This window comes from Alligator mississippiensis, chromosome 15, assembly GCF_030867095.1.
Source record: "Alligator mississippiensis isolate rAllMis1 chromosome 15, rAllMis1, whole genome shotgun sequence".
Taxonomy (NCBI): domain Eukaryota; kingdom Metazoa; phylum Chordata; order Crocodylia; family Alligatoridae; genus Alligator; species Alligator mississippiensis.
The window spans coordinates 7,294,232-7,320,476 of NC_081838.1; the positions used below are offsets into that span (position 1 = coordinate 7,294,232).

The 26,245-nt window shown below is 64.8% G+C and overlaps 1 protein-coding gene across 15 annotated transcripts; it reads right to left on the reverse strand.

The window, feature by feature from the left end:
- Positions 1–43: 43 nt before the first annotated feature.
- R3HDM2 (R3H domain containing 2) lies at positions 44–24,630 on the reverse strand. 15 transcript variants are annotated; one of them, XM_059719255.1, is made up of 25 exons: positions 24,401–24,630; positions 14,179–14,374; positions 13,767–13,808; positions 13,268–13,354; positions 12,684–12,804; positions 12,242–12,320; positions 11,813–11,872; positions 11,171–11,311; positions 10,805–10,913; positions 10,327–10,422; positions 9,933–9,967; positions 9,794–9,847; positions 8,180–8,412; positions 7,517–7,695; positions 6,916–7,005; positions 6,021–6,266; positions 5,582–5,708; positions 5,272–5,429; positions 4,021–4,175; positions 3,651–3,751; positions 3,309–3,481; positions 3,070–3,172; positions 2,370–2,470; positions 2,074–2,158; positions 44–1,359 (listed from the first exon to the last, which is right to left on the reverse strand). In XM_059719255.1, exons 2-25 carry the CDS (start codon positions 14,341–14,343, stop codon positions 1,013–1,015), a joined length of 3,087 nt encoding a protein of 1,028 aa, XP_059575238.1. In that variant the 5' UTR covers positions 14,344–14,374; positions 24,401–24,630; the 3' UTR covers positions 44–1,012. The 15 variants fall into 15 exon arrangements, with proteins under 15 accessions (XP_059575238.1, XP_059575236.1, XP_059575235.1 ...); XM_059719253.1 differs by having other exon boundaries at positions 3,070–3,214; positions 3,309–3,478; positions 9,933–9,964; positions 24,401–24,626; XM_059719252.1 differs by having other exon boundaries at positions 3,070–3,214; positions 9,933–9,964; positions 24,401–24,626.
- Between the last annotated feature and the right edge of the window lie 1,615 nt (positions 24,631–26,245).

The following is a 26,245-nucleotide window of genomic DNA, read 5'->3' on the forward strand; positions in this document are numbered from 1 at the left end:
TGCAGATGGGGTCAAAGGCCAGGGGTCAGACTCGGAGACCGCCTTGGTGACAGACGATTTTTTTTTCTTTTTATATTTAAAAATCAAAAAATCCCCCCGCCCCCCCCCAATAATAATAATAAACCCATTAAATAAAATGTACAGTGACCAACCCAGTGCGGCCACGCGGCGCCCGACAGAGCAACGGACATGGGGCTGGGGGCATCAGGGCCAGCCCAGGGGTGGTGGCGGTGGTGGTGGGGAGAGGGTATCTGGGCTGGGGTGGAGGGTCCAGGCCAGGCTGGGAGAGTCTGGGGGCTTTGGGAGGAGGGGCGTCTGGACCAGGGTTGTAGGGTCAGGACCTGGCTGTGACGGGCTCAAAGAAAGGCGAGGGGCTGGGGTCCTGGCTATGGCCTGGAGGCTGCATGGACAGGCCAGGGTGGGATGTGTGTCCAGACTGAGCCTGGGGGTGGGGATCACAGCTGTGTGTGGGGTTGGGTTCAGGCCAGGCCAGGGGATTCGGGGGGGGGGGGGGAGATCTGGGAGCTGTAAGCTGAGGTGTTTATGGGGGTCCAGGCCAGGCTGTGGGGGTCTGTGGGGGCAAGGGTCCCAGGCCAGGCTAGGGGTGGTTTGGGAGATCCATGCCAGGCCAGGGGGTCTGTTGGGGGGTGGTGGTTCAGACCAGACCAGGCTTGGGGGTGTCCAGGAGCTGTGGGAGATCAACCAGGACACAGGGGATGTGGGGAGGTTCAGACCAAGCCAGGCTGGGGGGTTCCAGCCCAGGCTAGGGGGGGGTCTGTGGGGGGTCCAGGCTGGGTCAAGGGGGAACCAGGCCAGGCCAGGGGGGTTATGGGGGTCCGGGCGAGGACCTCTCACTCCAAAATCAAAGGGCAGTGGCAGGAACAAATCACTGTCTCCTCTTCATCGCGTCCATATAAATATCTCCAGAAAGAAACGGGGTGAACGAAAGCAGAGGCGCGCGGGGAGGCTCCGGGGGCCAAAGTCCAGCGCAGCCCCCAGCCCGGCAGGGGCCCTACTGGGAGCTGGCGCGCTCCAGCACGCGCAGGTCGTAGTGGCGCTTGGCACCACGTAGGCGGAAGCGGCTGAGCGGCGTGTTGAGGCGCAGTGAGGCGTTCTGGGCGGCCAGGGGGCTGGGGAACACGGCCACCACCGTGTAGAGCGCCGCCAGGTCGGGGTGCCGCCCGTTCTCAGGCCCCACGCGCCCGTCCCCGGCCCCCGCGCCTGCCCCGCGCCGGCCCCGCGTCTCCTTCAGCCACTGGATCTTGGCGCCCGCCATAGCCAGCTGCGTGAAGAGCTTGTCGGCCTCGCTGCGCGTGATGCCCTCGGGCAGGTCCGTCACCTCCAGCACACGGCCCGGCACTGTGGGGACACGGGTGTCAGCCAGGGGGGCCACGGGGGGCCCATCCCCGGCCCTGAGGGGATCTAGGAGCCCAGACGCCTGGGTTCTCCCCCGGCGCAGTGGGCGAGGCCTGGGCACGGCGGTGATTTTGTGACGGCTGTGGCTGGGGACAAATCCCAGCAGAGCCCGTGCCAGCCACCCCCACCTGTGGCCCCGGCTGGCCCCGGACCCGGCCAGCTGAATTCCTTGCTAATATTAACCCGGGCGCAGCAAACTCCCCCTCCTGGCTCCAGTTTCATTGGGGGGGGGGGGAGCAGGGGGCGGAGAGAGCAAGAGGCTCCACCATGGCGCTGCAACGTGGCCCGCAGCTGTCCTGCAGGACAGGGGTGTCATGGATGGTCCCAATAGCAAGCACTGAGCCAGCTCCTAGGGTGAAGCCAGCCAGGAGAGAACGCAGGCATCCTGGCTCCCAGCCCCCGACCATGCCCTGCCCCCTACCCAAGCTGGAAGCAAGGACAGTGGGGGAGGGGGTGGCATTCCCTGCCCATGCATTAGGGTTCAGCTGTGGCAGAAGCTGCCCCATGCGCAGCTTTGTGGGCAGGGAAACTGAGGCACAGAGCAGGAGAGGGACAGGCCAAGATACCCTGGCTAGGCAGGGAGGGAAAAGGAGTCCAGGTACCAGCCTCTACACCCCGTGCCCCTCCCAGACATACCCCGGGGGGGGGATCACTTGCCTACATCGCTGGTCCCGAGGTCAGTGGATGCGGACTTGAGGGCCTGCCTCTTGCCCCTGTTCCCGTGCTTCATTCCTGTCTGGCTCTTCAAGAGTTAAAAGAGGTGTTCCCTAAGATGCTGCCCCCTACTCCCTTGCCAACTTGCCCCCCACCCCCATGCTAGCCAGGGTGGCAGGGCTCAGTCCCCCCTTCCCCAGAGCTCCTGAGGGGGCAGTGGTGACCCCAAGCTCCCCCCCATCCCTCAAGATGCCCCCTCCCATGGTAGGAGCTACCCCTTGCCCGCCCAGCGCCCGTACCTGGTGCGAGGTGTAGCTGGGCTGGCTGTGCAGCAGCGGGGGGGGGCACAGCGCCAGGTTGTACTGCAGAGGCTGCCCCAGCAGCGAGTAGCGCCCGTCGCCTGCCCGGTGGGAGCAGAGATTGGTGGGGGTCCCTGTCAGCTCCCCACCACAGGAGCAGCCTGTGCTTCCCACCCCAGGGGGCTCCAGACTCCGCCCCCTGGCACTGACCAGCCAATAGCCCCACCTCATGGGGCTGGAGACTCCACCCCTTGGCACAGAGCAGCCAATGGCCCTACCCCATGGGGCTCCAGACTCCGTCCCCGGTACTGACCAGCTAATGCCCCTGCCCCATGGAGCTCCAGACCCCACCCCTTGGCACTGAACAGCCGATGGCCCCACCCCAGGGGGCTCCAGACTCCACCCCCTGGCACTGACCAGCCAATGCCCCTGCCCCATGGAGCTCCAGACCCCACCCCTTGGCACTGAACAGCCAATGGCCCCACCCCATGGGGCTCCAGACTCCACCCCCTAGCACTGACCAGCCAATGCCCCTGCCCCATGGGGTTCCAAACTCTGCCACCTGCAGAGACTGACCAATGGTCTGGCCCATTGGGCTCCAAGCCCCACCTCCTGCAGAGACTAGGGGCTCCCTCCTTGTCCCAGAGCCCCTGGGCCTGCACGGGGGCAGCTGCCCCACAGCTCCTGCCCCTGCCCCTACCTTGTGCTGGGCCCACGGGCCGGGGGAACTGGGCGAGGACGGGGAGGGGGCTCAGCCCCGGGCAGACGCTGCTGAGGCTGGTGACAGGCGACGGCGTCGGGGACTGGGTGGGGGATGTGATGGGGCTGCTCAGCTGGGTGCTGGCCTGGGGGGGGGCGGGGGGGGGGGAGTGGGTCAGGGCCCAGGGCTTCCCCACAGAAGGGATGCGTTGGGCCCAGCCCCCCCGCTCCCCCTTGTACCTGAGCGCTGGTGTCGGGGCTGTATAGCTCTCCGGGCTTCTGTGCCCGCTGATCCAGGCCGTAGTACTTGCAGTGACTCCACTGCACCACGGGCGGGTTCTGGGGGGGCTGGGGGCCGTTGGGCACATTGAGTTGCATGACGACCACGCCGGGCCCCGACGCCGACACCCCTGCTGGGAGGACATTGGGGGGGGGGGGGGGGTGAGATAGGGGCTGGTGCAACGTGGCCCCAACTCCCCTGGCCTGGCAATGGCTCAGCTGCGGGGGGCATCACTATCTGGCCCCTGCTTGAGGCAGGGGCAGCAGAGGGACCCCCGGGGTGCAATGAGGTGGGCTCGCTACCTGAATACTGCTGCTGCATCTGCGGTGGGCTGCAGGGCGATGGGGACTGGGGCAGCTGGTACTGCTCGGAGCCGGGCGGCTGCAGGAACCCAACAGACGAGCTGCAAAGAAGGGGGTGGATGGTGATGGAGCAGGGGACAACACCAGCCAACTCCCCCACCCCCCACAAGGACCCGCAGCACCTTCAGCTCATGCATCCTCGAGATAGGAATGCGGCTGCTTCTGGGGAGAGAGCTGAAGGGCTCCTGTGTGAGCCCCCATTGCACAGATCCCCTGGTCACAGGCAAGACCCCGCCCCAGGTCCTCCCAGCCCAGCAGGGCCACACTGGCTGACTAACCCCACCACAGCCTCAGCTAGCCTGTCCCATACCTGGTCCCGTTCTGCTGGGCCGTGGGGATGACGCTGTAGTAGACAGGCAGCCCCCCGGCCTGCAGCCCCCCCTGCACCGACTGGCTGGCAGGCACCAGCACCTGCTGCTGGAACGGCTGCTGCACCACGCCCTGCGCCTCTGAGCCCACTGGCACCTGTTGGTGGGGGGTGGAGACCCCGTTAGCCCAGGCTGGGGGGGCTCAGGGGACATGACACCCCAGCAGTGACACTGGGGACAGGTGGGCAGTGTCAGTGCAGGGGGGGGCAGTCAGGGACATGGATGCCCATGGGTGGAGGAAGACAGATGGGGTGGGCATCAGGGAACCCCTTAGCCCAGAGCTGCCCCCCCCCACCTGCCTGAGTTCAGACTATAGATACCCACAGTGGCTATTAGCACCCAGCACCCTGATGAAAGGGAGGATTGGTGGCGGGGGGACCCTAGATCCATCGTGCCCAGTCTCTGGTGTCACACAGGGGCAGAGCGGAGGCTGGAAGGGAGAGTGACTGGGCCTGAGCAGGGTTTTCCCTGCTCCTCTCCCCTTTGCAGCCCCCAGCACTGAAGGGCCAGGATGCTCGGATGCAGATGCCATGCCCCTCTCCCCCATGCCCAATAGCTCCCAATGCCCCTTTCCTCCAAAAATGGGTCCAGTCCCTTGTGAACCTGGCTATGCTCTCAGCTTCCACCACACATGGTGGCCACGAGTCCCCCCACTTCATGCCACGCTGGGGGGAAAAGCCTCTCCTGGTGTTCGTTCTCAACTGACAACATGGTCTTGTGTTGGGACCCCTCGTTCTTGTATTGAGAGAGACCGTCAGGAAAACATCCCCAGGCACTTTCTCTTTGCCATTCAGTGGGTTGTAAACCCTTCTCTTGTCCCCCCCACTCCAGTGTCTCTTCGACACTGCCCAGGCCTGGCTTCAGTCTCTCCTCATAGGGCAGCTTCTCCGCAGCGTGCATTATCCTTGGTGCCCTTCTCTGGTTCTAGATCCATTTGGGGGTGCATGGACCAGAACCAGGCACAGGATGCAAGGGATGGATGTATAAAGGGGTGTAGCGATACTTTCCCTTCTTAATAACCTTATTAAGCAGTTTGCCTTTTTGGTAGCAGCCGGGTCCTGAGCTGATGGTTTTGGAAACCTGTTCGTGACACCCAGGTCTCTTTTCTGGGTGGTGACAGCTCACAAAGAATGGGGGTGTCTGGGCTCAAACCTCTGGGGCAGGGGGGATAAGGCAGCTGCCCTGCAGCTTACCTGGTAGGAAGGCAGTGGTGTGTACTGGACCATCAGCCCCTGCATCTGCCCCCCAACGCTGCTGCGCTGGCTGCCAAGGAGGCCAGGGTTCTGGGACTGCTGCACCCCCATCACACCCTGGTATGGCTGCTGCTGGCCAGACATCACAGGCTGCAGCCCTGCAGCAGGAGACAGGCCATGTGGCTGGGTGAGGGCAGGTCTCACGGGGTCCCCAGAGAGGCTAAGCCCCTTCCCTGCCCGCCCACCCACCCACATCAGGTTCATTTTCCAACCTCCTTTGCCCTGCTGCCCCAGTCCCCCTGCCCCTCACCAGGCTGCTGTGACTGCTGGGGGAGCTGCTGGCTGCGCTGAGGGCTGTATGCCACAGGATGGCTCAGGGTGCGGTATTGCTGGCTGGAGCTGGGGTACTGCCCAGGAGGGTAGTACGAGACCTGAATCTGTGAAGGAAAAGGGGGACGAGTTGGACTAGGCTGGGTGGGGTGGCACGGAGCCCCTCCACCCCCAAAGAAGACTTGCCTGTCTGAACCCCGCAGGGTAACTTCCACCTTCCCCCCCCCCCACCTGCTGGTGGGACACTGCAGTTGCAGCCCCTGAGCTCCCCCGGGATAAGCCGCCATCTGTCTGCTCCCGCTCCAGGTGATGTCCAAGTGCCCCTGGGCCTGCCTTGTTGCAGCCACAAGCCAGCAGTGGGTGCCTCCCCAGTCTGCTGCGCCCATGCCCCCTCCCCGCACCCCACACCCCCAGCTCACTTGCTGGGGCGGCTGGATGTAGCCCTGGGGCTGCAGGACCTGCTGGGTGGTGGCCGTGTGCCCTGAGGCGGAGTAGCTGGAGGGGGCTCCAGGCTGCCCGGGTGAGGCCATGATGAAGCCTGCCTGCTGCGGGGGCTGGGAGAGGAGCGGGGGCTGGAAGAGGGCACTGGGGGAGGGGTCTGGAGCCTCCGTGGACCCCTGGCGGCTGAGGCTGATCTGCCCGAAAGGGGTGCTGAGCTCCTCGGCCTGTGGTGGGGGGAGAAGGGGGCATGTTAGCTCTGAACAGTTTCTGCCTGCAACCCCCAATGCCCCGACCCCCCCAGGGCCAGGGCTGTCCTTGGGCAGGGCACTGCCATGGGGCTACCCAGCACCAGCATCCTCTTCCCTATCTGGAGTGGAGCAGGCTGGGACCCCCGAGCCAGGGCAGCCGGCATCCCAGCTGGGGGTGGGGCTGGCAGTGCCCTGGATCTCCCAGCCTGGGCCTGGCCCTATTCCTGGAGAACAGCCCCAGGCAGAAAAAGCTGTGTCCATAGGGTGCCCGGGACCACGGGCAGAGCGTGGTGCATGTCCACGCAGCCAAGGGTGCCACCTACTGGTGGCTGGGGGGAACAGATGCATCTGGAGCCATGATGGCACTACCCTAGGCCCCCTTCCTCCCATTGGAGGGGGGGCCCTGCATTGCCTCGACACCCCCCAAGACCCTGGGGCTGGGTAAGCCATGGCCCAGACCCCTGAATGACCCCAATGCTGGGGTCCAATCACTGCAGGCCGCGGCTGGCTTGGAGCTCCTGCCACAGCCCCCCCACTCCACGGCCAGGCTGGTGTCCCCTGCCCCCAGGGTGGCAAAGCTCACGCAGCACAGACAGAGCGAGGCGAGAGGCAGCGGAGCTGGTACCATGTTGTACTGCTGGGACGGAGACACGGGCAGGAGGACTTGGGGGCAGGAGCTTGGAGAGTACTGAACAGGCTGCAGGGCTGGGACAGGCTGCGTCGGGCAGAGAGGCGGGGACAGAGAGATGGGGGGGTGGAGGGAAAGCCGGGAGGGTGGGGGAGAGAAAAGGAAGGACAAGGTTAGTTGCAGAGCTGGTGCCGGGGGAGGATCCAGGGGCTTGGGGAAGCTGGGGAGGGGGGCTCGTTGCCAAGAGAACCCATGCACACACACACTCCCAAACTGGGGGCAGGGGCAGGCCATGATACCCCCTGCAAGAGCCCCAGGCTGCCTACACCCCGATGGCTGGGGCAGGAGCCTTTTAGGAGCAGTGGGGATGGGGAAGGGGCAGAGAGAGCGTGTTAAGGCCCAAGGTAGCAAGCAGTAATGTGGCAGGGAAGCCAAGGGGGGTTAGGAGCACGACTGAGCCGAAGGGAGTGGGGCACTCAACCCCCCTCTGAGATCCCCAGAGGGGTAGCCCAGCCTCCCGGGGGCTAAGGGCGGGGCACACCTGCCAGGCCAAGGGCTCGGTGGCCCCATGATCCACCACCCCCAGTGAATGACTCACCTGCGACAGGAGGTGGTTGCTCATCGCTGGCGGCTGCTGGGGTGTGGGGGGCAGCGCTGGCGGCTGTGGGGGCGGCGGGGGCTGTGGTTGGGGCTGGGCAGAACAGGGCAGGAGCCCCCCGCGCCCTGGCTGCGATGTGGCCGCTGGGCTGCCAGGCTCCGGGGTGGCCAGCATCAGACCTGGGCAGGGGGAAGGCATCAGTGAGGCTCCCACAACTGAGTGAGAGCCCAGGACTCATCTCTCTTTCCCCCATTTATACATGGGGAAACTGAGGTGCAGAGTGGGACTCAGCCCCAGAGACCAGTGGCAGAGCTGGTGATGGGACCCAGGCATCCTGGGTCAGGCTAGGGGTGGGGTATTGGCCTGCCAGGCAGCTCCCAAGCCCTAAGTCCTGCCCTTGGCAAGACCACACCCACCCACGTGCCTAAAATCCCTCTGGTACCACTTGCCCCATGCCCAGTGGCTCTGGTGAGCACAGAGAGACACCATTCCAGATGGGTAATTAGTCCATGATGAGCTGGGCTAATTACTGGCTCCCTGCACCTGGTAGCCAGGGAATGCAACCAGACTGCTGGGACGGGGCTGGGATCCCTCTGGGGCCGGGTCAGGAGCACGCGGGCAACCTGGGCACAGGTTCAAGTCCCCACCGCCACCCTGCGGTACCTGGCCTGGCCGCCCGGCTGGCCCCAGCACCCTTGCTGCTGCCGATGCTGTCACCGCGGGTGAGGATGGAGATGCCGCTGAAGCTGCTGGCCTTGGTGACGGGTGGGCGCAGGCTCCGGGCCGAGCCATCTGAGTCAGTGCTGCTCCAGGGCCGCGGCTCCAGTGACTTCAGCTCGCTCTCTGTGCTGCTCTGCCGGCTGCCCGGGGGCCGGGGCAGCCCGTCCCGGTTTCCCCTGCCAAGAGCGGGGGCTGCGCTGGAGCCGGCAAGCAGAGCGAGCACCAGGCAGGGAAGTGGGGGAGGTAAAGGGGGCTGGGGCTCCCCTAGATGTGCCTGGCCAGGGGCTCTTGGGCCCATGACCTCCCAATCCTGCCAGACATCCTTCTGCTCTGTGGCTGCAGAGACAGGATGCCCAGCCCCACCTCAGGCCCTGACCCTGAGGCCCAGACCCAGCACAGCTCCCACACCAGGACTGCAACCCGTCACCTGCCCCCGGGCTGGCACAAATGGATGGCCACTACCCTGGGGCAGCAGTAGTCCCCAGCGGCTACGATGGCACCTGGTCCCTAGGGGACAGGGCCGTGGGTAAGAACCCATAAGGCCTTAAGGGACTAGTTACCCCTGGATGAACACGTTTGCCCTGGGGTAACTCCCCCTGGTGTGGGACATTCTTCCCCAGAATCATTTGAGTCCTGGCAGTACTGGGCACAGAAGCTGCCTGTAGCCAGGACCTTGGACCTCCTCTGCACATGGCAAGGCTGCTCTGGGACCCGCCAGCCACTGCCGTCTGCCCTGCCAGTCTTGATGCCCCACAGCCACAACTTCCTGGGACAGCAGGGTCCTGTCACGGGGCCCCCAGTTGTACATCTGGGGACTGAGGGACCTCAGCTCTGCTCCCAAGAGCCCCCACGCACTCTGCTGCCCCCCCAACCCAGCCCAGTGCCCATCAGCCTACAGGCCAAGTCCCCAGCCTTGCAGCTGCTTTGTAAGGACAACACCAGGACCTGGAGCCACACTGGGCACTGTCTGTGGGATAACCACAGTGCAGCTGGCCCTGCTTGGGGCCGTGGCCTTGAGCCAGAGACTCAGCTTCCCCCTCATGGGTCCCCTGCACAGCATGGAGCTAGACGGCCAGTGTGGGCATCAGTCAGTGCTGGCCCAGGCTTGTGGACGGATGTAGCCGTTACCCCAATACCACGTATACGGATATACCCCTTTCTAATCTAAGGGCTGTGCCTGTCTGCTCTTCTGACACAAGAAGAGGAGCCAAAACCCAGTGGCTTTGAAGTGGCAGGGGTTTATCCTGGGATAGACAGGAGTCACAGTGGAATAACTTGGGAGCAGCACATCCCAGCTGAACAGAACATCCATCCCCAGCCGGCACCTCTCACCGGCTGGGAAGCGACTGGGGCAGAAAGCAGAGGAAAGGCAGAGTGGAGTCCCTGGTCCGTCTGGAGGAGAAGGGCTCATGGGGGCTGGAGAAGCCGTGCTGAGGGAGATGGGGCCATGGGGCCGCCGGATGGGGCAGAGGGAACTGCCAAAGCGACTGGAGGACGGAGCAAGCAGAAGCCATGCGGGGGCGGTGGGGGGCAGCATGGGGGGGCACACACAGGTACCTAAAGATCTGGCGCCTTTTGTGCGAGCTACAGGACAAGGCGTCTTGGGCGAGTCTGTGGGTTAACAGCAGAGAGAAGCGTTGTTATGGGGCGCGGGGGGCGGCCACAGGGCAGTGGGGGAGGCAGCGCCAGCACTCACCTGCTGTCGGTCAGGTAGCCATTCTGGCCTGTCTGCTGGGAGGGGAGAGAAAGGGGAGTCAGTCAGTGGCTGAGGTGCTCCACAGCACCCAGCCCCACTCTGGGGCATCAGGGCACCCCCCACCCCCTTCTGCTCCAGGAATTGAGAGGGGCGGGGGGGGGGGGGGGGGGGGGAGGGACGACGACGATGACGACACCTGCAGCTATTTTCATAGACATTAGGGCTGGAAGGGACCTTGGAAGATCTTCGAGTCCAGCCCCTAATTTTGTGTGGGGGTGGCTGGAGTGGAGAGTAGAACCCAGGAGTCCTGGAGACTCCTCCCCCGGCTCTAACTGCTCATCCATGCCGCCTCTTCCATCTGGGTCTGGTGCTCTGCAGAGGCAGTGGGTCTCACCTCGCGGGCAAAGATGCGCTCGCGGACGCGCTGGTACTCCTCTTCGCGCTCCTCGATGGACTTGCTCCGCCGCCCATCCTGCAATGGGAGCCGCATCTGTGGGGTGGGGGGGAGTCGACCGTTAAAGCTCCCTGGTGCGCAAGGCCACTTGCACACGGACATGTGGACACAGACCCACATGGACGTGTGCGCACACACACATACACACGGATACACAAACAAACACAGACAGACACACACATCCACACACAGAGGTACATGTGTAAGGAGGGGGGCTGCCACCCAGGTCAGGTGTGATGGGAAGGGCTGGCACGTGGGGACGGGGCCTCTGATGGCTGAGGTCGCCCATTGGGAAGGACCCCGAGACACGAGCTGGGCACATGGCATCAGGTGGCTGCACATGGACAGATGGCCACCCCCCACTCCTCTGGGGGATCTGCACCCCATCCACCCCAGCGGTTCACCCCCCACATCCCACCTGGTTCTCATCCCGGTCCATGCTGGCGTCATCCCGTTTGAGGATGAAGCGCTGGGGGAACTCTGCGCTCTTCTCATCCTTGATGTGCTCTGAGAAGCGCTGCTCCGGGCTGTGGGGGAAGGGGCCTTGTTAGTGGGGGGGGCCGAGGCCAGTGGGACACTCCCCATCCCCACGATAGAACAGAGATTGGGGGGGGGGGGGGGTGCCATCAGTGGCATGCAGCGGTGGGCAGGTCTGTGCATGGATTTGGGGGGCACTTCTCTAGCTCCCCGCACTGCAGAGGCCGGGCACAAAGTGAGGGCTGCTCTGGCCTGGGCTGGGAGCGTGGGGGAGGGTTGGCCTCCTGGGTTCTCGCGGGGCGCTCACATGCGGGTGTTGCCAGTCTTGTTGATGATGACGGCCTTGCCGGTCTGGTCCACGTTGTGGTCCATGCCAAAGTAGGCGGCAACGCGGTGTAGCAGCATGCGGTGGTACGAGGTCATCTGAGGGAACTTCTTGAACTGATTGCTGGGAAGGGTGGGGGTGGGGTTCAGTCAGGCTCGGACCTGCTGCAGCTCACCGCAGCCCAGCCTAAGACTAACCCCCAAATGCATGCTGGGGCCCCCCCGAGGCCTGATGCCCTCTATGCTCCCCCCCCCGCCTGCCCTCATGACTGGGGCTGGCTGGCTGCCAGCCAGGGGCGGCTCCAGTGTGTCCACATGGTTGCTGAGAACCGAGCTGACCCCCAACTTAATCTCATGTGGGGAGAGAACAGGGACAGCTGTCAGTCAGCCCAGCTTTGAGCCGGGAGGTGAAGGACACTCCCAGCTGCACCCTCCACCCCAGGCCTAGAGGCTGCACTGGGTGCCAGATGGGGGCTCGGGAGGTGTGGGTTAGAGTCCCCTTGCTGCAGGACCCCTCTGTGGGGCTTGGCCACTAAAGAAGGGGGCCGGAGGCAGAGCCCCATGCCCCCCAGACATGGACACCCCCCAGTCTGCCTCCCCAGGTACAAACTCTGCAGCCACTTACTTGTTATCGCTAATGAACTCCAGGATTTCCTGTTCTAACTTTAGCAGCATCATTCGATCCCTGCCCAGAGGTGGGGGGTTGGAATCACACTCAAGAACAAGGAAGTGCAGCTGCCACCAGCCCCACCCCAGCCCCCAGCCCCAGAAAGCAGCAGCTCCCTCTGCTCCAGGCACAGAGGCTGGGACAGGAGCACGTCCATCTCCCTGCTGGTGACTCCCGGCTTCCCAGCCCAGATGCCTGGGTTCTGGGAGCAGGGGGGAGGCCAGTTCTACCCCGAACATAGGGGATAACCCCCCACCCCTGCAGGGGCTGGGCAGGTTGTGCCTCTGTGCCCTAGATCTCATGCCAACCCAAGCCAGGTGCCTGCTCCCAGCCTCCCCCTGACATCCATGCTCACCCCCAAGTTCTGCCCCCCCACCCGGTACCGACCTTGGGTTTTTTTTCAGTGTATTTACTAGGAATTCGTGCAGGTCGATGCCGGTGGAGTCCGTGTACTCTTGGCTGGAGTCTGAAGGAACGAGAGTGGGATGGGGTGAGGGCAAGAAGAGCATGAAGCACAGGTGAGCCCTGGATGCAGGGGTGGTGCCCATGTCCCACGAACGGCTGGGTACCGCCTGCGATCCTGGAGGCCTGGGTTCAGTACCCAGCTCTGCCCTGGTGAAATCTCAGCCAGCTGCTTGTTGGCTCTGTACCTCAGTTTCTCTGCCTGTGAACTGGGGGAAGAGACCCTGCCCAACCCGGGCCCTGGGGGTGGGTGCTGGGCCCCGTGGGAGCTTCGCAGAGCCAGGAGAGGGAGGGGACTCCCATTCAATGAGCCACTCAAACAAGCCAAGCCTTTGCACGCCCCCCCAGCCCCTGGAGCCTCACTGACCTCGTGAGAGCATCTTGCGTGGCGTCTTCTCCTTGCCCTTTTCCTCCTTCTCGGCTCCGTCCTTTGCCAATTTCTCCTCCTCCTTGTCCGAGGGGCAACTGACATGGAGCTGGATGATGTCCTGCGGGAGGGCAGGGGGCACAGGTGCTGGGCTGAGCCCTGGGCTCCACGCACAGCCTGGGGCTTGTTGGGGTGGGGGTAATGACCTGGCTTCCACTGAAGTGGGGCTTGCTGAGGCTGGAGCAGGATGTGAAGGGAGATGGGGACATCTGTACTCAGGGAACAGAGTGAGCTACCCCCTTCAACCCTGCAGGAGGCCAGGAGCCAGGGCCTATGCCGCCAAGGCCCCACACAGCCAAGGACCCCTGCTTCTGGGCCACAGGGCAGGGGATGTCGGGCAATGCGAGAGGGCCTATAATGTCCCCCATGGCCGAGGCCAGAAGTCTCCTCTGTGCCTCTGCCATGGCCATGGCTCCCTGGTGCATTGTGGGTGAACATGGATGCCGACAGCCATTGGCTATGGCTGGGGGGGCCCTGCTGGGAGCTGCCACATCTCTGCCCCCAACCCTGGTGCTCACACTTACCTGGGGCTCCAGCGGCCCATCCGCGAAGGGGCTGGTGGACTCCTCACACACGGCCAGGCTCCGCACCAGCTTCAGCTTCGAGTTGGACTGGAAGAGACCGGGAGAATGGTCGGCGTTGGGGGGTGCACAGGGGACACCTCCAACCTACTGAACCACGGCCCCTCATAGGCTTGTCTGCAGCCCCCCAATCACCTCCTCACCACACGGAGCCTGCAGGGCCCAGCCAGCAGGCCTCTAGCCTGGCCCTATCCTCGGGCCAGCTGGGCCACGCCAGGATGGAGCAGGCCTCCAAGAGAGGGGGGAAAGGGGCATAAAAAACCCCCAGTGCCTCTGGACTGGGTTGGAGCCACGTCATGGGTAGCAGCAGAGGTGAAGTGTCGCCGAGTCGTGCAAAAACCCGGGGAGGGAGGGGGGTGAGCTGTGAGATTGCCCCCTTGCCCCCCACGCCCCATAGCTGGATGCCAGATGTCTCAGGCACTTAGCACCAGGGACCTCGTACCTTGGCTCGTTTCCTGTTGTGCCCGTGGTTCGACGGTCGCCTCTGTGGAGACAATAGGGGAAGGGGGCTGAGTGCGTGGGTAGCAGGATGCCCGGAGCTGCCCAGGCAGCAGCAAAACGAGTAGGTCTGGAACAGCCTGGCCCCACACTGGCCTGGCTTTCCACCCTGCCAGGCCCTGGTGCTCAGAGGAGCAGACACACACAAGCTCTGCCTCCCCACAGGGCTCCGTCTCCAGCCACAAGTGACCAGCCCAGTGCGGACCCCGCCTTTGGGGTCTTGAGACCCCTTCCCGAACCTGCCCTCAACCCGCAAAGCCAGTTGCAGCCTCCTCACCGTGACTGGGGCTAGGCTCAGCCCCAGACACGAGGCTCAAGTAGGGGATGCTGCACTGCCCCTGCCCCACCAGGCCCACCTGAGCTTCCTGCCGCACGCCGGGCTCCTCCCCGTCCTTGTCTGCCTCCTCCTTGCTCGGTGACCGCATCGCGAACTTGGCCTTGTGTGTTGGCTCGTCCCCCAGCCGCTTCTCCGCCTCCTTCATGATCTCCAGGTTCTCTGGTGTTGCAGGGCTGCTCGACATGGCGGGCACAGCGCGGCGCGGTGATGGGCGCCTGCAGGGACGGGGCATGGGGTGTCAGGGGCATCATGCAACAGTGCCCCTGGTCCTCAATGCCTCGAAGCAGCTGGCTCCTGGTATGAGGCTGGGGCCCCTCCAAGACCAAAGAGCTGGTGGCAGGGCTGAAACAGGACAACCCAGGGACCTCTGAGTGCCCTGGCCACCCCTGCCCTCACCACGGGGGGGGGAAGCAGTGATTGAGACCACGTACACACACATACACAACCCCCACCTCCATATTCCTGGCTAGGCAGGGGCTCCATCATCCTGCTCTGGGCAAACCTGGGGTCCCTCACCCCCAGCCGGCTACCCCCTGCCTCTAGGCTGCGGGTATCAGGGCCTGGAGGCTCAATGCCCAGTTCTGCCCCTGGCTGCGGAAGACAGTCATGTCCTCCTGACTCCCCCATCACCCGAACTGCGAACAGAGGAACCGCTGCTGTCAGGAGCTAGCTCTAGATTCACGTCTCCTGCTCAAGGACACCCCGACAACCAGCTCCAGGTGAGGGGGGCTCAGCATGGCATGAGGCTGTATCCTCCTTCCCAACCCAATGCAGACCCCTTGGCCACCACACACAATCTGACAAAATGCCCCCAGCCCTGAGGCCAAGCCTAGCCTAGGCCACGCTGCAGCCACGTGGATCTGGAGCTGCAGGAAGGGAGGGTGGAATCAGACTGTCCCAGTCACCCAAATTGAGAGGGATCCCTTGCCTGGCTTGCCCGTCTCTGCTGGATGTTACCAGTCTAGGGAGGAAACTTTAGTGCCAGTCCTGTGCTTGGGGAAGGGATGGGCAGCCTGGAGAGGGCAGTAGTGGCTCCAGGATGGAGGGTGGTGCTGGGGCAATGTCTGTGCCCTGCTGAAGCCAGAGGCTGTGATAGAGCCACATGGGAGGAAAGAGAGGGGGGGAAACCCGAGTTTACTTTTATTGTGGCTACCGGCCTGGTGAGAAGGACTGGCCAGCGCCACCACTCCGTGGCCAGTGGCAGAGATGGGGCTGCGGAAAGCTGAGCATGCTCTGAGGCAGACCCCAGAGCTGCTGGGTGAGGCCAGGCATGAACAACTGGGAAATGCTGGGAGAGCCCCTGCTGGGCATGTGCCAAGGTGGGTGCTGGCTATGGTTGGTGCCCTGCAAAGGCCTGGCTAGCCCACACAGGCCATGCCAGGCTTGAGGGACATGGGACCCTCCGACTTTGAGCTTCGGGAGGTGACCGAGGGCCAGGAGCCGGAGGGGGAGGAGGGCTCCAGGTGGCCAGGCTGGTTCATCTGAGCCCTTGGTGGCATTCCAGGCATGGAGCCAGCGAGGGGCCAGTCTGGGCCGCGGGGGTCACCCAAGGTCCTTGCTTCACCCTGAGGCAGTGGCTTGCAGGGATCGAGCTAGCTCCGTGCCAGGGCCAACTGGGTGCAAGGCAGTGGCTGCTACCCAAAATGCTAGCCCATCCCCTGCTCAGCCTTGACGGGAGGGGGGGGGCCCGCTGGTAAATAAACCTGTGCAATTGGGAGCGGCTGTGGGTGCATCTGTGCTGAAACCAGGGGCTGCGCAGCGCAGCTCCCACCCCCCAGCCCCTTGCTCCACCCGGGCATGGAGGGTCCTGGCAGCCTCCACCTCATTCACAAAAGCCATGGCCCCACGCAGGGCAGAGCCGAGACACTGTGTTCCGGCTGGGGGTGAATGAATCAGCAGCTCCTGGGGCCGCGGGGGTGGGCGAGGGGGCGGTCGCGGCAGCCGTGACGGTGACAGCCGGCGGCTGGGGGGGGGAGGAGGGAGCGCAAGCTCCCGGGCCCCTGGCGGAAGCTGGGGGCGGGCGGGGAGACTCGGGATGACGTAGATGGAGCATGAGGGAAGCCGCCAAATCTGGGTCAGGAGCGGAAGTGATGGGGGGCGGCAGAGCCGGGACTGCAAGGTGCCCCCCCCGTTTGGTGCAGGGTTAATAGGCTGGGATGAGTGGAGCCCCCTGCTCAGCCCCACTGAGACATGCCAGGAGGGTCCTGAGGGGCAGGAGCTTGCACCCCCCCCACATGCCCCAGGCAATTAACAGCTCCCTAACGAGGGGGGGCAAAGACGACCTCCCCCCGCCTCTCCCCTCCCTCCCAGGCGCATCCTGCAAGGTTGAATGACGCCTCCACTCATTCTCAGTGCTCATTGGCCTCCGGCAGGCCAATCTACAGCCTGGTGCCATGGCAACGGGCGCAGTTACTATGAGCAACCAGGCAAGGCTGAGGATTTTTTTTATGATGATGATGATGATTTCGCTTTTCTTTAAAAAAAAAAGGAAAAAAAGAAAAAAAAAAGAGTTGGGGGGAGCGGGAAGGCTGCTGGTGCTGCCGGCACCAGGGCTGGGCTGGGCCGAGAGTCGGGGCAACAGGACCAGGGCGAGGGAGTTTCCCACAATGCACTGGGGCAGGACTGACTCTGCGGCACATCAGGGCCGGGCAGGGACTAATGGGCTGGGAGAGGCCACAGCCCCACCCACGAATGGCCGGACGGGGGGTGCAGAAGGGATGCGGGCAGGTGCCGAGAGGCGGCGAACGAGCGGGTTGACGAGGCCCGAGGTGCGGCGGAGGGTCATGACGCGGGGCCAGATGTCTTGTGGAGCCCCCCCAGGCCTGCGCCCCGTGCTAGATCGCTCCCTCCAGCTCCTTCTGCCAGCTGCTGCTTGGGGGCTCCAGCCGGGCTCAGCCCCGGCTGCCAGCTGCAATGCCCACCCCGGGGGCAGGGCCAGGTCAGCTCTGAGGCTGCGGGATGGGCGGGAGGGGGTCCTTGCCAGACCCTACCCTGAGTCTCAGGCCTGCGAGCCTCAGCTCTGCTGCCTGAGCCAGCTCAAAGATGCCAGCCAAGCCATCTTTTTTTTTTTTTTTTTTTGGGGGGGGGGGGGGGGTACCAGCCAGCAATTTAACCCTTCTGTCCCCATGGGGACCCATAATTCTGCCTCCCAGGAATCCTTCCCTCCCCTCAATCTACGAGCCAGGACCCGCAACTCTGAGGGAAGTGACAGAGCTGCAGAGGAAGAGAGGAGCTCTTATCTCTCCTGGACACAAGTCATTCGAACACCAACAGCCCGGCCCTGCCCAGGTCCTGACTGGGTGCCGCCCGCCACGCACGCTGGCGTGACAGCGACGCCGGGCATGCGAGTGGGCAGCCGTTGCATGCTGCCTGCGCAGGTGTGCTCGGTTAGGCTGTAACTCGTGGGTTTGTATCGGGAGAAACTCAGTGCTGCTGCCTGGAGGGCAGGGCAAGGCCTGGTACCCAGCACCCCCGCCTGCCCTCTTGCCCCTGCACCAGAACGTAGTAACCAAATGTGCTGGGGCAGCCACATGCCTAGGGGCCTGTGTGGTGGCCAGCACCAGATTTCGAGGCAGAGCTGCCCGGGGGTCCCGGCACTGAGGGCACCTGGCAAGTGATGCTGGGGGGAATTGGTGTGGGGCCAAGGGAGTGCTGAGGGCGAATGGGAACCGGGTGGTTTCTCCCTGAGCAGACAGTGCAGCGTCTCCCACCTGCTCCATCAGGCCCCCCAGGCCCACCAAAAGGTGCCTGGCTCTGGGCTGGATTCAGGCCGGCCAGCCCCTGCCCCCCCCACCAAAACTCTGGGAGGTGAGAAGGGATCCTGGCTTGGGGGGGGAGGGGGCAAGGGGCACAGGGGTGCCAGGGCAGGCACCTTGAAACCCACAGGAAGAGGCCTGGTGGCAGCTGCATCCCACGGCACCCAGGGTCCTGCTGCGCCAGGTGCTGTATGACCCACTGGAGCTGCCACCAGTCCCTGCCCCAAAGACCTCACCCCTCCGCCGGGATTCGCCTGCAGGCCGGGAATGCTCCCCTGACGTCAGAGCAGTCTCCTGGCAACAACCATGTGCAATGCAGAAGGGGGGGGCAGCCACCACGGGGTTTCCTGAAAAGCGGCTCACGTCATGGCTCTGGGATGCCCTTTAACCCTTCAGGGGCTGGGACCAGGGCAAGGTCCCCATTCCTGCTGGGAGGAGCCAGGCGGGAGCAGAGCCAGGCTGTGCCAGGCAGGACGGGCTGGTGGACGCTGCCAGCTCCTCTCGGGAGAGCTGCCCGCAGCGGGTAAAAATAGCTCCAAACCCCTTCGCGGCCAGAGGGAGCTGCTGCCACAGGCGCAGAGCAGCCCTGGGCTGGGTCCCTGCTATGGCCCGGGCATTCGCACAGTCCCACAGAAACTCCCCTGCTGCTGATAGAGAAGCTGCCCCCGCCAGCCGCCCCCACTCCTCCGCCACCTCGGTAGCAGCTTGCTCATGGCCACTTGACATTTTAAAGAGTCCCCCAGGTCTTGGCTGCTTCCCACGGGAGACGTGGGGGGCGGGGAGGGGGGGTGTCCAATGAATAAACCCAGGGCTGGATGGACAGGGTGGAAATCAGATCACCTGTGAGTCTGGGATGCTCCAGAAACAAGGCAAGGGGCTGGGAGCCAGGGGGAGGGCAGGGGGAATGGCACTGGTACAGACAAGTTCGGGGTTTGCACATCTCTGTTGCCTTCCAGCCCCCCACCAAGCCCCAGAGATGCTCCCCCATAATTTGCTTGCCTTATTTTGGAGGAGGCGGAGAGGGGGGTGCCATGACAGGTGTCCTCCTTGCCCCCTGCCCAAGCAGCGAGGCCCAGGCAGCCCCAGCCCAGACTCTCCAGCACCCTCCAGGCGAGATGAGGACAGAGGCTGGAGTGTGTGGGATGGCGCCCTGAGCTTCGGGGCCATGCTAGAGAAAGCCGGGGGCCCTGCAGCGAGGCGGGTTGCAGTGCGGCTGCCCCTGGGCGCCGCGGCTGGGCGGCTTCCCCGGCTCAGCCCGAGCGAGCGGCGCCTGCCAGGAGGAGTGACGTGAGCACCGAGACGCAGCCGGGCTGAAGCACCCGTCACGGGGAATCCCAATGACACTGAGAGCTGGCGGGGGATTCCCTCCATCCCCCCTCACCCAGCACAGCCCCAGCTCCGGCTCCAGCACCCCCAATGTAATGTGACCATTAGGGATATGGGGGGAGACCCCAATGCCAGCCTGAGGATAGGATGGGGGGGAATTAACCCCATTAAAGCCAGAGCTGCCCATTCCCAGTGGTCAAACGCCTTTGCCCCTGCCCCCATGTCCTGGTATCCCAGCCCCAGAAGCAGAGATTCCCCATCTCCAGGCAAGCGCCGCGGCCCCGAATCACCAGAGACACCACTCGCGACACCCACTCACTCACCGGCGCTCTGGGCTCGGGCACGTCACCTCTTCCCCCAGCTCAACGGCGACTCCATGGCCGGCCCTGCCCCGAGAGGGATCTTGCTGGGGAATGGTCAGCTGGGTGGAAGTTGACCCCCTCCTTCCCTCCGGCCCTGGATCCGCGGCCACTTCGGAGCCGACGGCTGTGCCGGGCGCAGGGAAGCGCAGCTCAGCCGGGCTGTCGGGAGGGATGTCACGGGGAGCTCTGCCAATAGCCGGGCGCCCCCCTCCCTCGCGCTCATTCAAACGGGGCTGGGGAAAGCTTTAAAGACGTAGGCGCCGCGTTGCTGCCGGGGGCTCCGGCCGCTCCGACACAGCAAAGCAGGGGGAGAAGCCAGCCTGGGACCCAGAGAGACAGCTCTGCATGCTAGCCCGCAGGGAGGGCTGATGTCACCAGACCCTGGAGGAGTCCCCCCAAAGCGGAGGCTGCAGGTCACTGCGAGGCTGATGGGACCTGAGATTTCACGCGGGGCCGGGACACAGACCCCACCCCCCGCCACACACACACAGGCCTAAGTGCTTCTCAGATCCACTCGCAACCCACGGAAGCAGGCGGGTCCTTCTGATAGCAGCCGGGTGTCCCATCCCCTTGTGCTCCCAGCCCAGGGCAGCAGTGGTAGAAGAGACCAGTCCAGAAAGTCTCTGCCGGGGTCCTGTTCTGGACTGACCATGGCTGCACGGGGCAGCGGGGAGCTGAGCCCAGGCTCCATGAGCCTCCCTGGGAGCTGGGCCCCTTCCCGAGGCCCCAGCATGTCCCTGAGTGATGTAGGGATGCTTCAAGGGCTGGAGCTCCCCACACTTGCAGGATCGGGCCCAGGGGACCAGCCAGATGGCGGCTGGGGGACCCCACATCTGACCAGCGAGAGCCACCGAGCGCAGGCGATGGAGCCAGGGTAGAGGGCAGGGAAGCAGGAGAGGCCGAACCGAGGGCTCAGGCAGGGAAGGGGCCTGGCAGCAGCTCACCCATGGAACCTGGTTTTGGGGCCTTGAGACAGCTCCCCTGCAGGCTCCAGGCTTCCTGGAAGATACAGGGAAGTCCCAGCCTGCCCTCCAGGCTGCCGGGGCATCAGGACAGGCCGCGGGGAGCTCCAGGCCCCTTCCTGGCCTGGTAGGACATGACCCAGACCCCTCAGCATGCTGCTCCCTCATAAATGCAGGGCGAGCCCTGCTGCAGTCCAGGGTAGGAAGCCTGAGGGAGCTTGCTGGGGGTGGTCAACAAACCTCACCAGCCCCTGCACCTGCACAGTGGGGGGTCATTAGGACCCCGGCCATGTGACAGACGACAGTTGCAGTAGGGCCGGCCGCGCTCGGTGCTGTACACGAGGATGGCAGGGCAGTGGCCACGTGGCACAGCAGTCCCCGGATGCTGGACTCACCGGCCCCTTCCCAGCTGGCTCAGGGTGCGCTCAGCCCAGAGGGGCATCAAGCAATGCCAGGAGGGGTCTCCTCATTGCAGCGCCCGAGGGCCAGGAGCTCGGGAGAGAGGAGGCTGAACTGGGGTGCCTGGCAGAGGAAAGCTCTGCGGGGGTATCTGCCTGCCCACCCCGAGGCCGAAGCTACGACAGGGGTCTCCCTGCCTCTACATGTGGGTGCTTGAACCCAGCGTCACTGCAGCAATCGGGATGGGAGACGCCAGAGAGACTTGGGGTGGGGGGAGGCTGGAGCCCTGCTCCCCAGCGCCCGCCCTGCTCCTCGGGGACCCGCCAGCCTGCGGCAGCTCCACGCCGGCTAAATTTAGCCGGGAATGGCAGGCGCAGCCCTGGAATATCTGCACTCGCGTGTTGCCAGGCAGCTAATTTCCGAGTGAGCTTCAAACACTCGCCCAGCAATAGAGGGAGGAGGAGGGGGTTGATTACTTATTGATGGAGGCATTGGCCCCACACTCCACCGGACTCTGGAAGGGCCAAACATACACCTGGGCCCAAGAGAAAGCAGCGTCTTGGGGGCATTTTGCTACCCAGGATGGGGTAGAGTTGGGAGGCTGCTGTCGGGCCATGGCCCTCCCAGCCTTCTGCATCCTCGTGGGCACTTGGCGGGGGGCAGATGGACACCACCAGTTTCCCCCGGACAGAGTCATGGGGTCTGGGGGCTGCAGCTGGTGCTGAGGTGGATCCGGGCAGGGGGGAGGCTCAGTGCTGCCACTGCCCAAAGTGCCCCCCCTCCCTGGACCAGGGCAGGGCAGGGGCGCTGGGCTCTTCCCAGGCCTGGAGGCTGCTGCTCATTAAGCTCCGGCTTTTAAAGGGGCAGCTGCCAGGAAGAGCAAGGTTCATTCACAAAAGCGAGGGAGGAGGCGAAGGAGTCTCTCCAGCGCCGCAATGAATGGGCGCCCGGTGATGAGGGGATGCTGCGCTTGCCGGGAAGGGCTGCACCCCATGGACATGCCACGGCTCTCACAGGCTAACATGGAGGTGCCCCAAAGCCACCCCCCCAACCTCTGCCAGGAGCTAGACAAGGGAGATCTTGGTTTCAGACACCCTGGGGCTCTGCTCCTGCCTGGCTTTGGGCTGCATCTCCAGCAAACCTGCTGGTTCCCACAAGCCCCCATCCTCCCCACATGCTTGGGCTGAGACCTCCCAGGCAGAGGGCAGGAAGAGTGGATTCAGGGCCACTGTTACTCCCGCCCCCGCTCCATGGCTCCAGTGCACCAGGGCCAGGAACCAGGAGGCCAGCATTTGAACCCAAACCCCACAGCCTACCCGCATAGGCCGGAGGGTCCCCAGTTCAGCGGGGCGCCCGGCTGCCAGTGAAGACGGCAGAAGAGGAAATGCCGGAGGGGCCGGGGGACAGCAGTGCCAGCAGGGTCCTGCTCCCCAGGGTGGCTCTGGGAAGACGAAAGCAGGTGCGCGACGGAGCCGCCTGCACCCGGTTGCCCGGCTGCGTTTCCTGCCGCGCACCGGCACTTCCTGTTTGCAACCGCCCGGCAGGGCCCCAGGCGGGCACGCAGCCCGGCGGCCTCACTGCCGGCACAGATCGGGGCCTGGGAGATCCCTGCTGGATGCCGCCAGTGGCCCCCATCCCCACTCCAGCAGCACGGGGCCAGCTGCAGAGAGAAGGAAGCTGCCTGGGGCCACCCCAGCCAAGTCGGGGCCGCGAGTGGGTGCACACCAGGCCTGAGCAGGGTGGGGGCAGAGAGGAGCCCCTCTGCAGAGCAGGGCCAGGTGCCGGCAACTAAACACAGTTGGACTTCAGGCCCTGTTTCTGTCCTCACGCTTATGACATGGTGGTGTGATGTCACACCAGAGTTCGTTCCTGCAGCGGAGGTCAGAGATTGGCCTCCCTTGGCTGCAGGGGGAAGTGGCGGGTGCCTTGTGCACTGCTCCACGCTCACGCCTGGTGGCAAAACCCACCAAGGAACCAGGCCCCAGAGACCCACTCTTGTTGCGGTGCCATCCCAGGCTCCACGCAAGCCCCATGCCATAAAAACCCCTCCAGCAGGTACCATTGGTCGTTAGACTAACATGCTGTCCCCACACTGGGCCACGAGACCCCATGTGCCTCTTCCCCAGCAACCAAGACACCGACACGGGGGGGAAACCCGTGCTGCACTCCCAGGACGGGACATCCTGAACTAAACTGAGGCCAGACCTGGCGCGAGCGCGACCTGCCCTGAAACGTGACAGCATCTGCGCCCTGGCACTGTGCGAGGGAAGGCCGCATTCACGTGGGTGCCGTCCCTGCTGCCCTGCCGGGGGGCATTCATTAAAGCAGGAGGACATTCATTAAAGAAGCTGGCGCAAATTGGGGAAAAGGGGAGGGGAGGTTCGACAGTGGTCGAAGATATTCGACGGGGTGGAGGCAGGCTCGGGCGTCCGTGGTGCCCCCAGGATGGAGCGAGACCCTGGCTCCGCGCTCTAGGTGGAGGCCGAGGCATGGGGGGAGCGACCGGAGAGGACAGGTGCAGCCTGCGGGTTGCAGCCGGTCCCGTGTCCGGGATGCTGCTGCCCAGTCCGGGGAGCTCGGCCAGTGGAGCCGGCAACCTAAAATTAGCGGGGGCAGCTGCGTTTGCATCTGGCACGTGTGCCCGAGGCGAGGGGCCGCGTCCGCCAGGATCCGGGGACGGGACAGAGAAGGGGGCCTGCAGGCAGAGGCCGCGCGGAGGCAGGGAGGGGAGATGCCGGGACCGGGTCTTACCAACTTGTGGCCGGAGGAGCCCGGCCTCCTGAGCAAGCAGGTCATGACCTATGACCCCTGGGGCTAGGGTGCCTGCGAGACCCCAGGGCGTGGGGACCGGGGACGAGCTCGAGTCCTGGAGGCTGCATGGAGGGACCTGGGACCCGACACGCAAGGAGCTCCCTCTGCACAGACCCGGGGCCCTGCTCCACGACTGGGGCCCAGCAGCCCCGGCCCCCGGGGAGACAAACCCCCCGACACGGTGCCAGCCCCCGACCGCCAGCTAACTTTCCAGGTGCCTGCAGACCCGGCGGCCCCTGCCCTAGCCCAAGCCCGTTGCCCAGGCCGGGCAGGCGGGTCGGCGAGAGGAGCGGGCACAGACCCGGCGCCCCATGGCAGCAAGGAGCCGTGCCGGGGCCACGGACCCCCAGCGCAGGGCCGTGACCTCTGACCCCACAGCCAGCAAAGGGGTCCCAGCCCTGCCCCCAACCGCTCCCGCTGGGGCAAGCCACTGTCCCCACACCTGGGGGGGGCGTCTCTCCCTCCCCCACCCCAAACCACCCACGTGGGGGGGCCCCCCGGCCAAGCCACCCACGTGGGCCTCCCCCCCCAGGGCCAAACCACCCACGTGGGGGGTCCCCCCCTCCCCCCAGGGCCAAACCATCCACGTGGGGGGGCGCCGCCACGGGCCCCTCGGGGTGACTCACCCGGGGGCGGGGGCGCGGCCCCTCCTCCTCCTCCTCCTGGCGCCGGGGGGGCGGGGGGGGCGCGTGGCCGCGGGGGGAGGGGCGCGGGGCGCGCGGGCCGGGGCGGGACGAGGCGGGGGGGAAAAAACGGGGGGGGGGAGGGGGGGACCCGGAAAAAAAAACCCGCGAGACGCGGGAGGGGGGGGGGGAAAAAAAAAAGGGGAAAAGCAGCTGCGGCCCCTCCCCCCCCGCTGGCGTGCGCGCTGCGTCAGCGCCCTACGTGTGGCGTCACCGCGCCGCGCCGCGCCGCGCCCCCGCTCGCCCCGCCCCTCGCGCCGCGTTGCCAAGGGAGACCGGCCGACGCGCGGCCAAGCCAGAGCGGCCCCACCCCCTCCCCCGCCGTCGCAGCGCCCCCTGGCGGCCTGGAGGAGGGAAGCCGCGGGGACAAGAAATGCGGGCGGGCCCTTTAATGGGGGGAGGGGTCTAAATGAGGGCTGGCCCTTTAATTTGGGGGTTTCCAAATGGGGGCTGGCCCTTTAATTTCGGGGGGTTCTAAATAGGGGTTGGCCCCTTAATTTGGAGGTTTCTAAATGGGGGGTTGGCCTTTAATTTGGGGGGTCTCTAAATGGGGGCTGGCCCTTTAATTTGGGGGGGTCTTTAAATAGGGGGACCCTTTATGTTAGGGGATGGCTGGTCCTTTAAATGGGGAGTGGCCTTTTAAAGGGGGGTGGCCCTTTAAATGGGGTAGGCTCTTTAAATGGGGGGTGGCCCGTTCATTGGGAGGGTTCTAAATAGGTCCTTTAATTTGGGGTGGGTCCCTAAATGGGGGCTCGCCCTTTAATTTGAGAGTTTCTAAATCGGGCTGGCTCCTTAATTTGGGGAGGTCTCTAAATGGAGGCTGATCTTTTAAATGGGGGGACCCTTTATGTTAGGGGGATGGCTGGTCCTTTAAAGGTGGCCCTTTAAATGGGGCCTGGCCCTTTAATTGGGGAGCCCTTTAAATTAGGGGGGGGTGGCGGCTGACCCTTTAAATGGGGAGTGGCCCTTGAAATGGGGGGGACTCTAAATGGGGGCCTGACCCCTTAAATGGGGGAGGCTGTAAATGGAGGGGGGTGATCCTTTAAAAGGTCAGGACTATATGGGGGTGGGCCCTTTAAATGGGGGGCTCTTTAAATTAGGGGTACGGCTGATCTTTAAATGGGGACTGGCTCTTTAAAGGGGGGGCCACCTCACATGCCCAGCCCCCCAAGTTACCCTGACTCCCCCTGGCCCCCCAGGGCACCTGCCCCTCTTGCCTCCCAGGCTTCCCCGCCCCCAGGCCCCAGCCCGCCACCCGCCAACCCAGGGACCCAGGTGTCCTGGGCCTGGAGGGCACCTCCAGGCTGGGCTCAGCTGCCCAATGTCATCCCCGCTGGGGGCGGTAGGACTACGTCTACACTAGGGCTCCCCAGGGCAGGGCCTTGCTGGGGGCACCTGACACAGTCGACCCCCCACCCCAGACCCAGAACACCCCCACTCCCCACAGCCCTTCCTGCCCCAGTGGGAAGGAGTCTGGGTCACCCCCCAACCCCTCTGTACCAGGTCCAGCTCACACCCCCCTGCCCATTGGCCCACTGGCAGTGCCAGTCCCTGGCCGTGGGGGCAGCGCCCGCTGGGGGGTAGTCGGGGCAGGGGGCACGGGGCTGCCCGTTATCTGCTCAGGGCAGGTGCTCGCTGGGGTTGGGCTGTGTCTGGGACACGGGGGCAAGGGTCCCTTTGTAGTCCCACCACTGTTATGTAATTGGGCCTGGATGCCTGGGTTCCTGCCACGTGTTGGCACGAGGGCCAGGTAGGTTTCCAGCAGGAGTGGGGGGGCTTCACTGCACA

What these genes read in the sequence shown, in the direction of transcription:
- R3HDM2 (XM_059719250.1), bottom strand. Translation starts at nt 14,343, where the DNA reads ATGTCGAGCAGCCCTGCAACACCAGAGAACCTGGAGATCATGAAGGAG. An exon ending in TGGACCGGGATGAGAACCAG is followed by an intron (nt 10,423 to 10,804) that starts GTGGGATGTGGG and finishes CCCACCCCACAG; the next exon opens with ATGCGGCTCCCATTGCAGGA. An exon ending in CGTCCCAGCAGTACAACATG is followed by an intron (nt 6,267 to 6,915) that starts GTACCAGCTCCG and finishes CCCCCACCACAG; the next exon opens with GCCGAGGAGCTCAGCACCCC.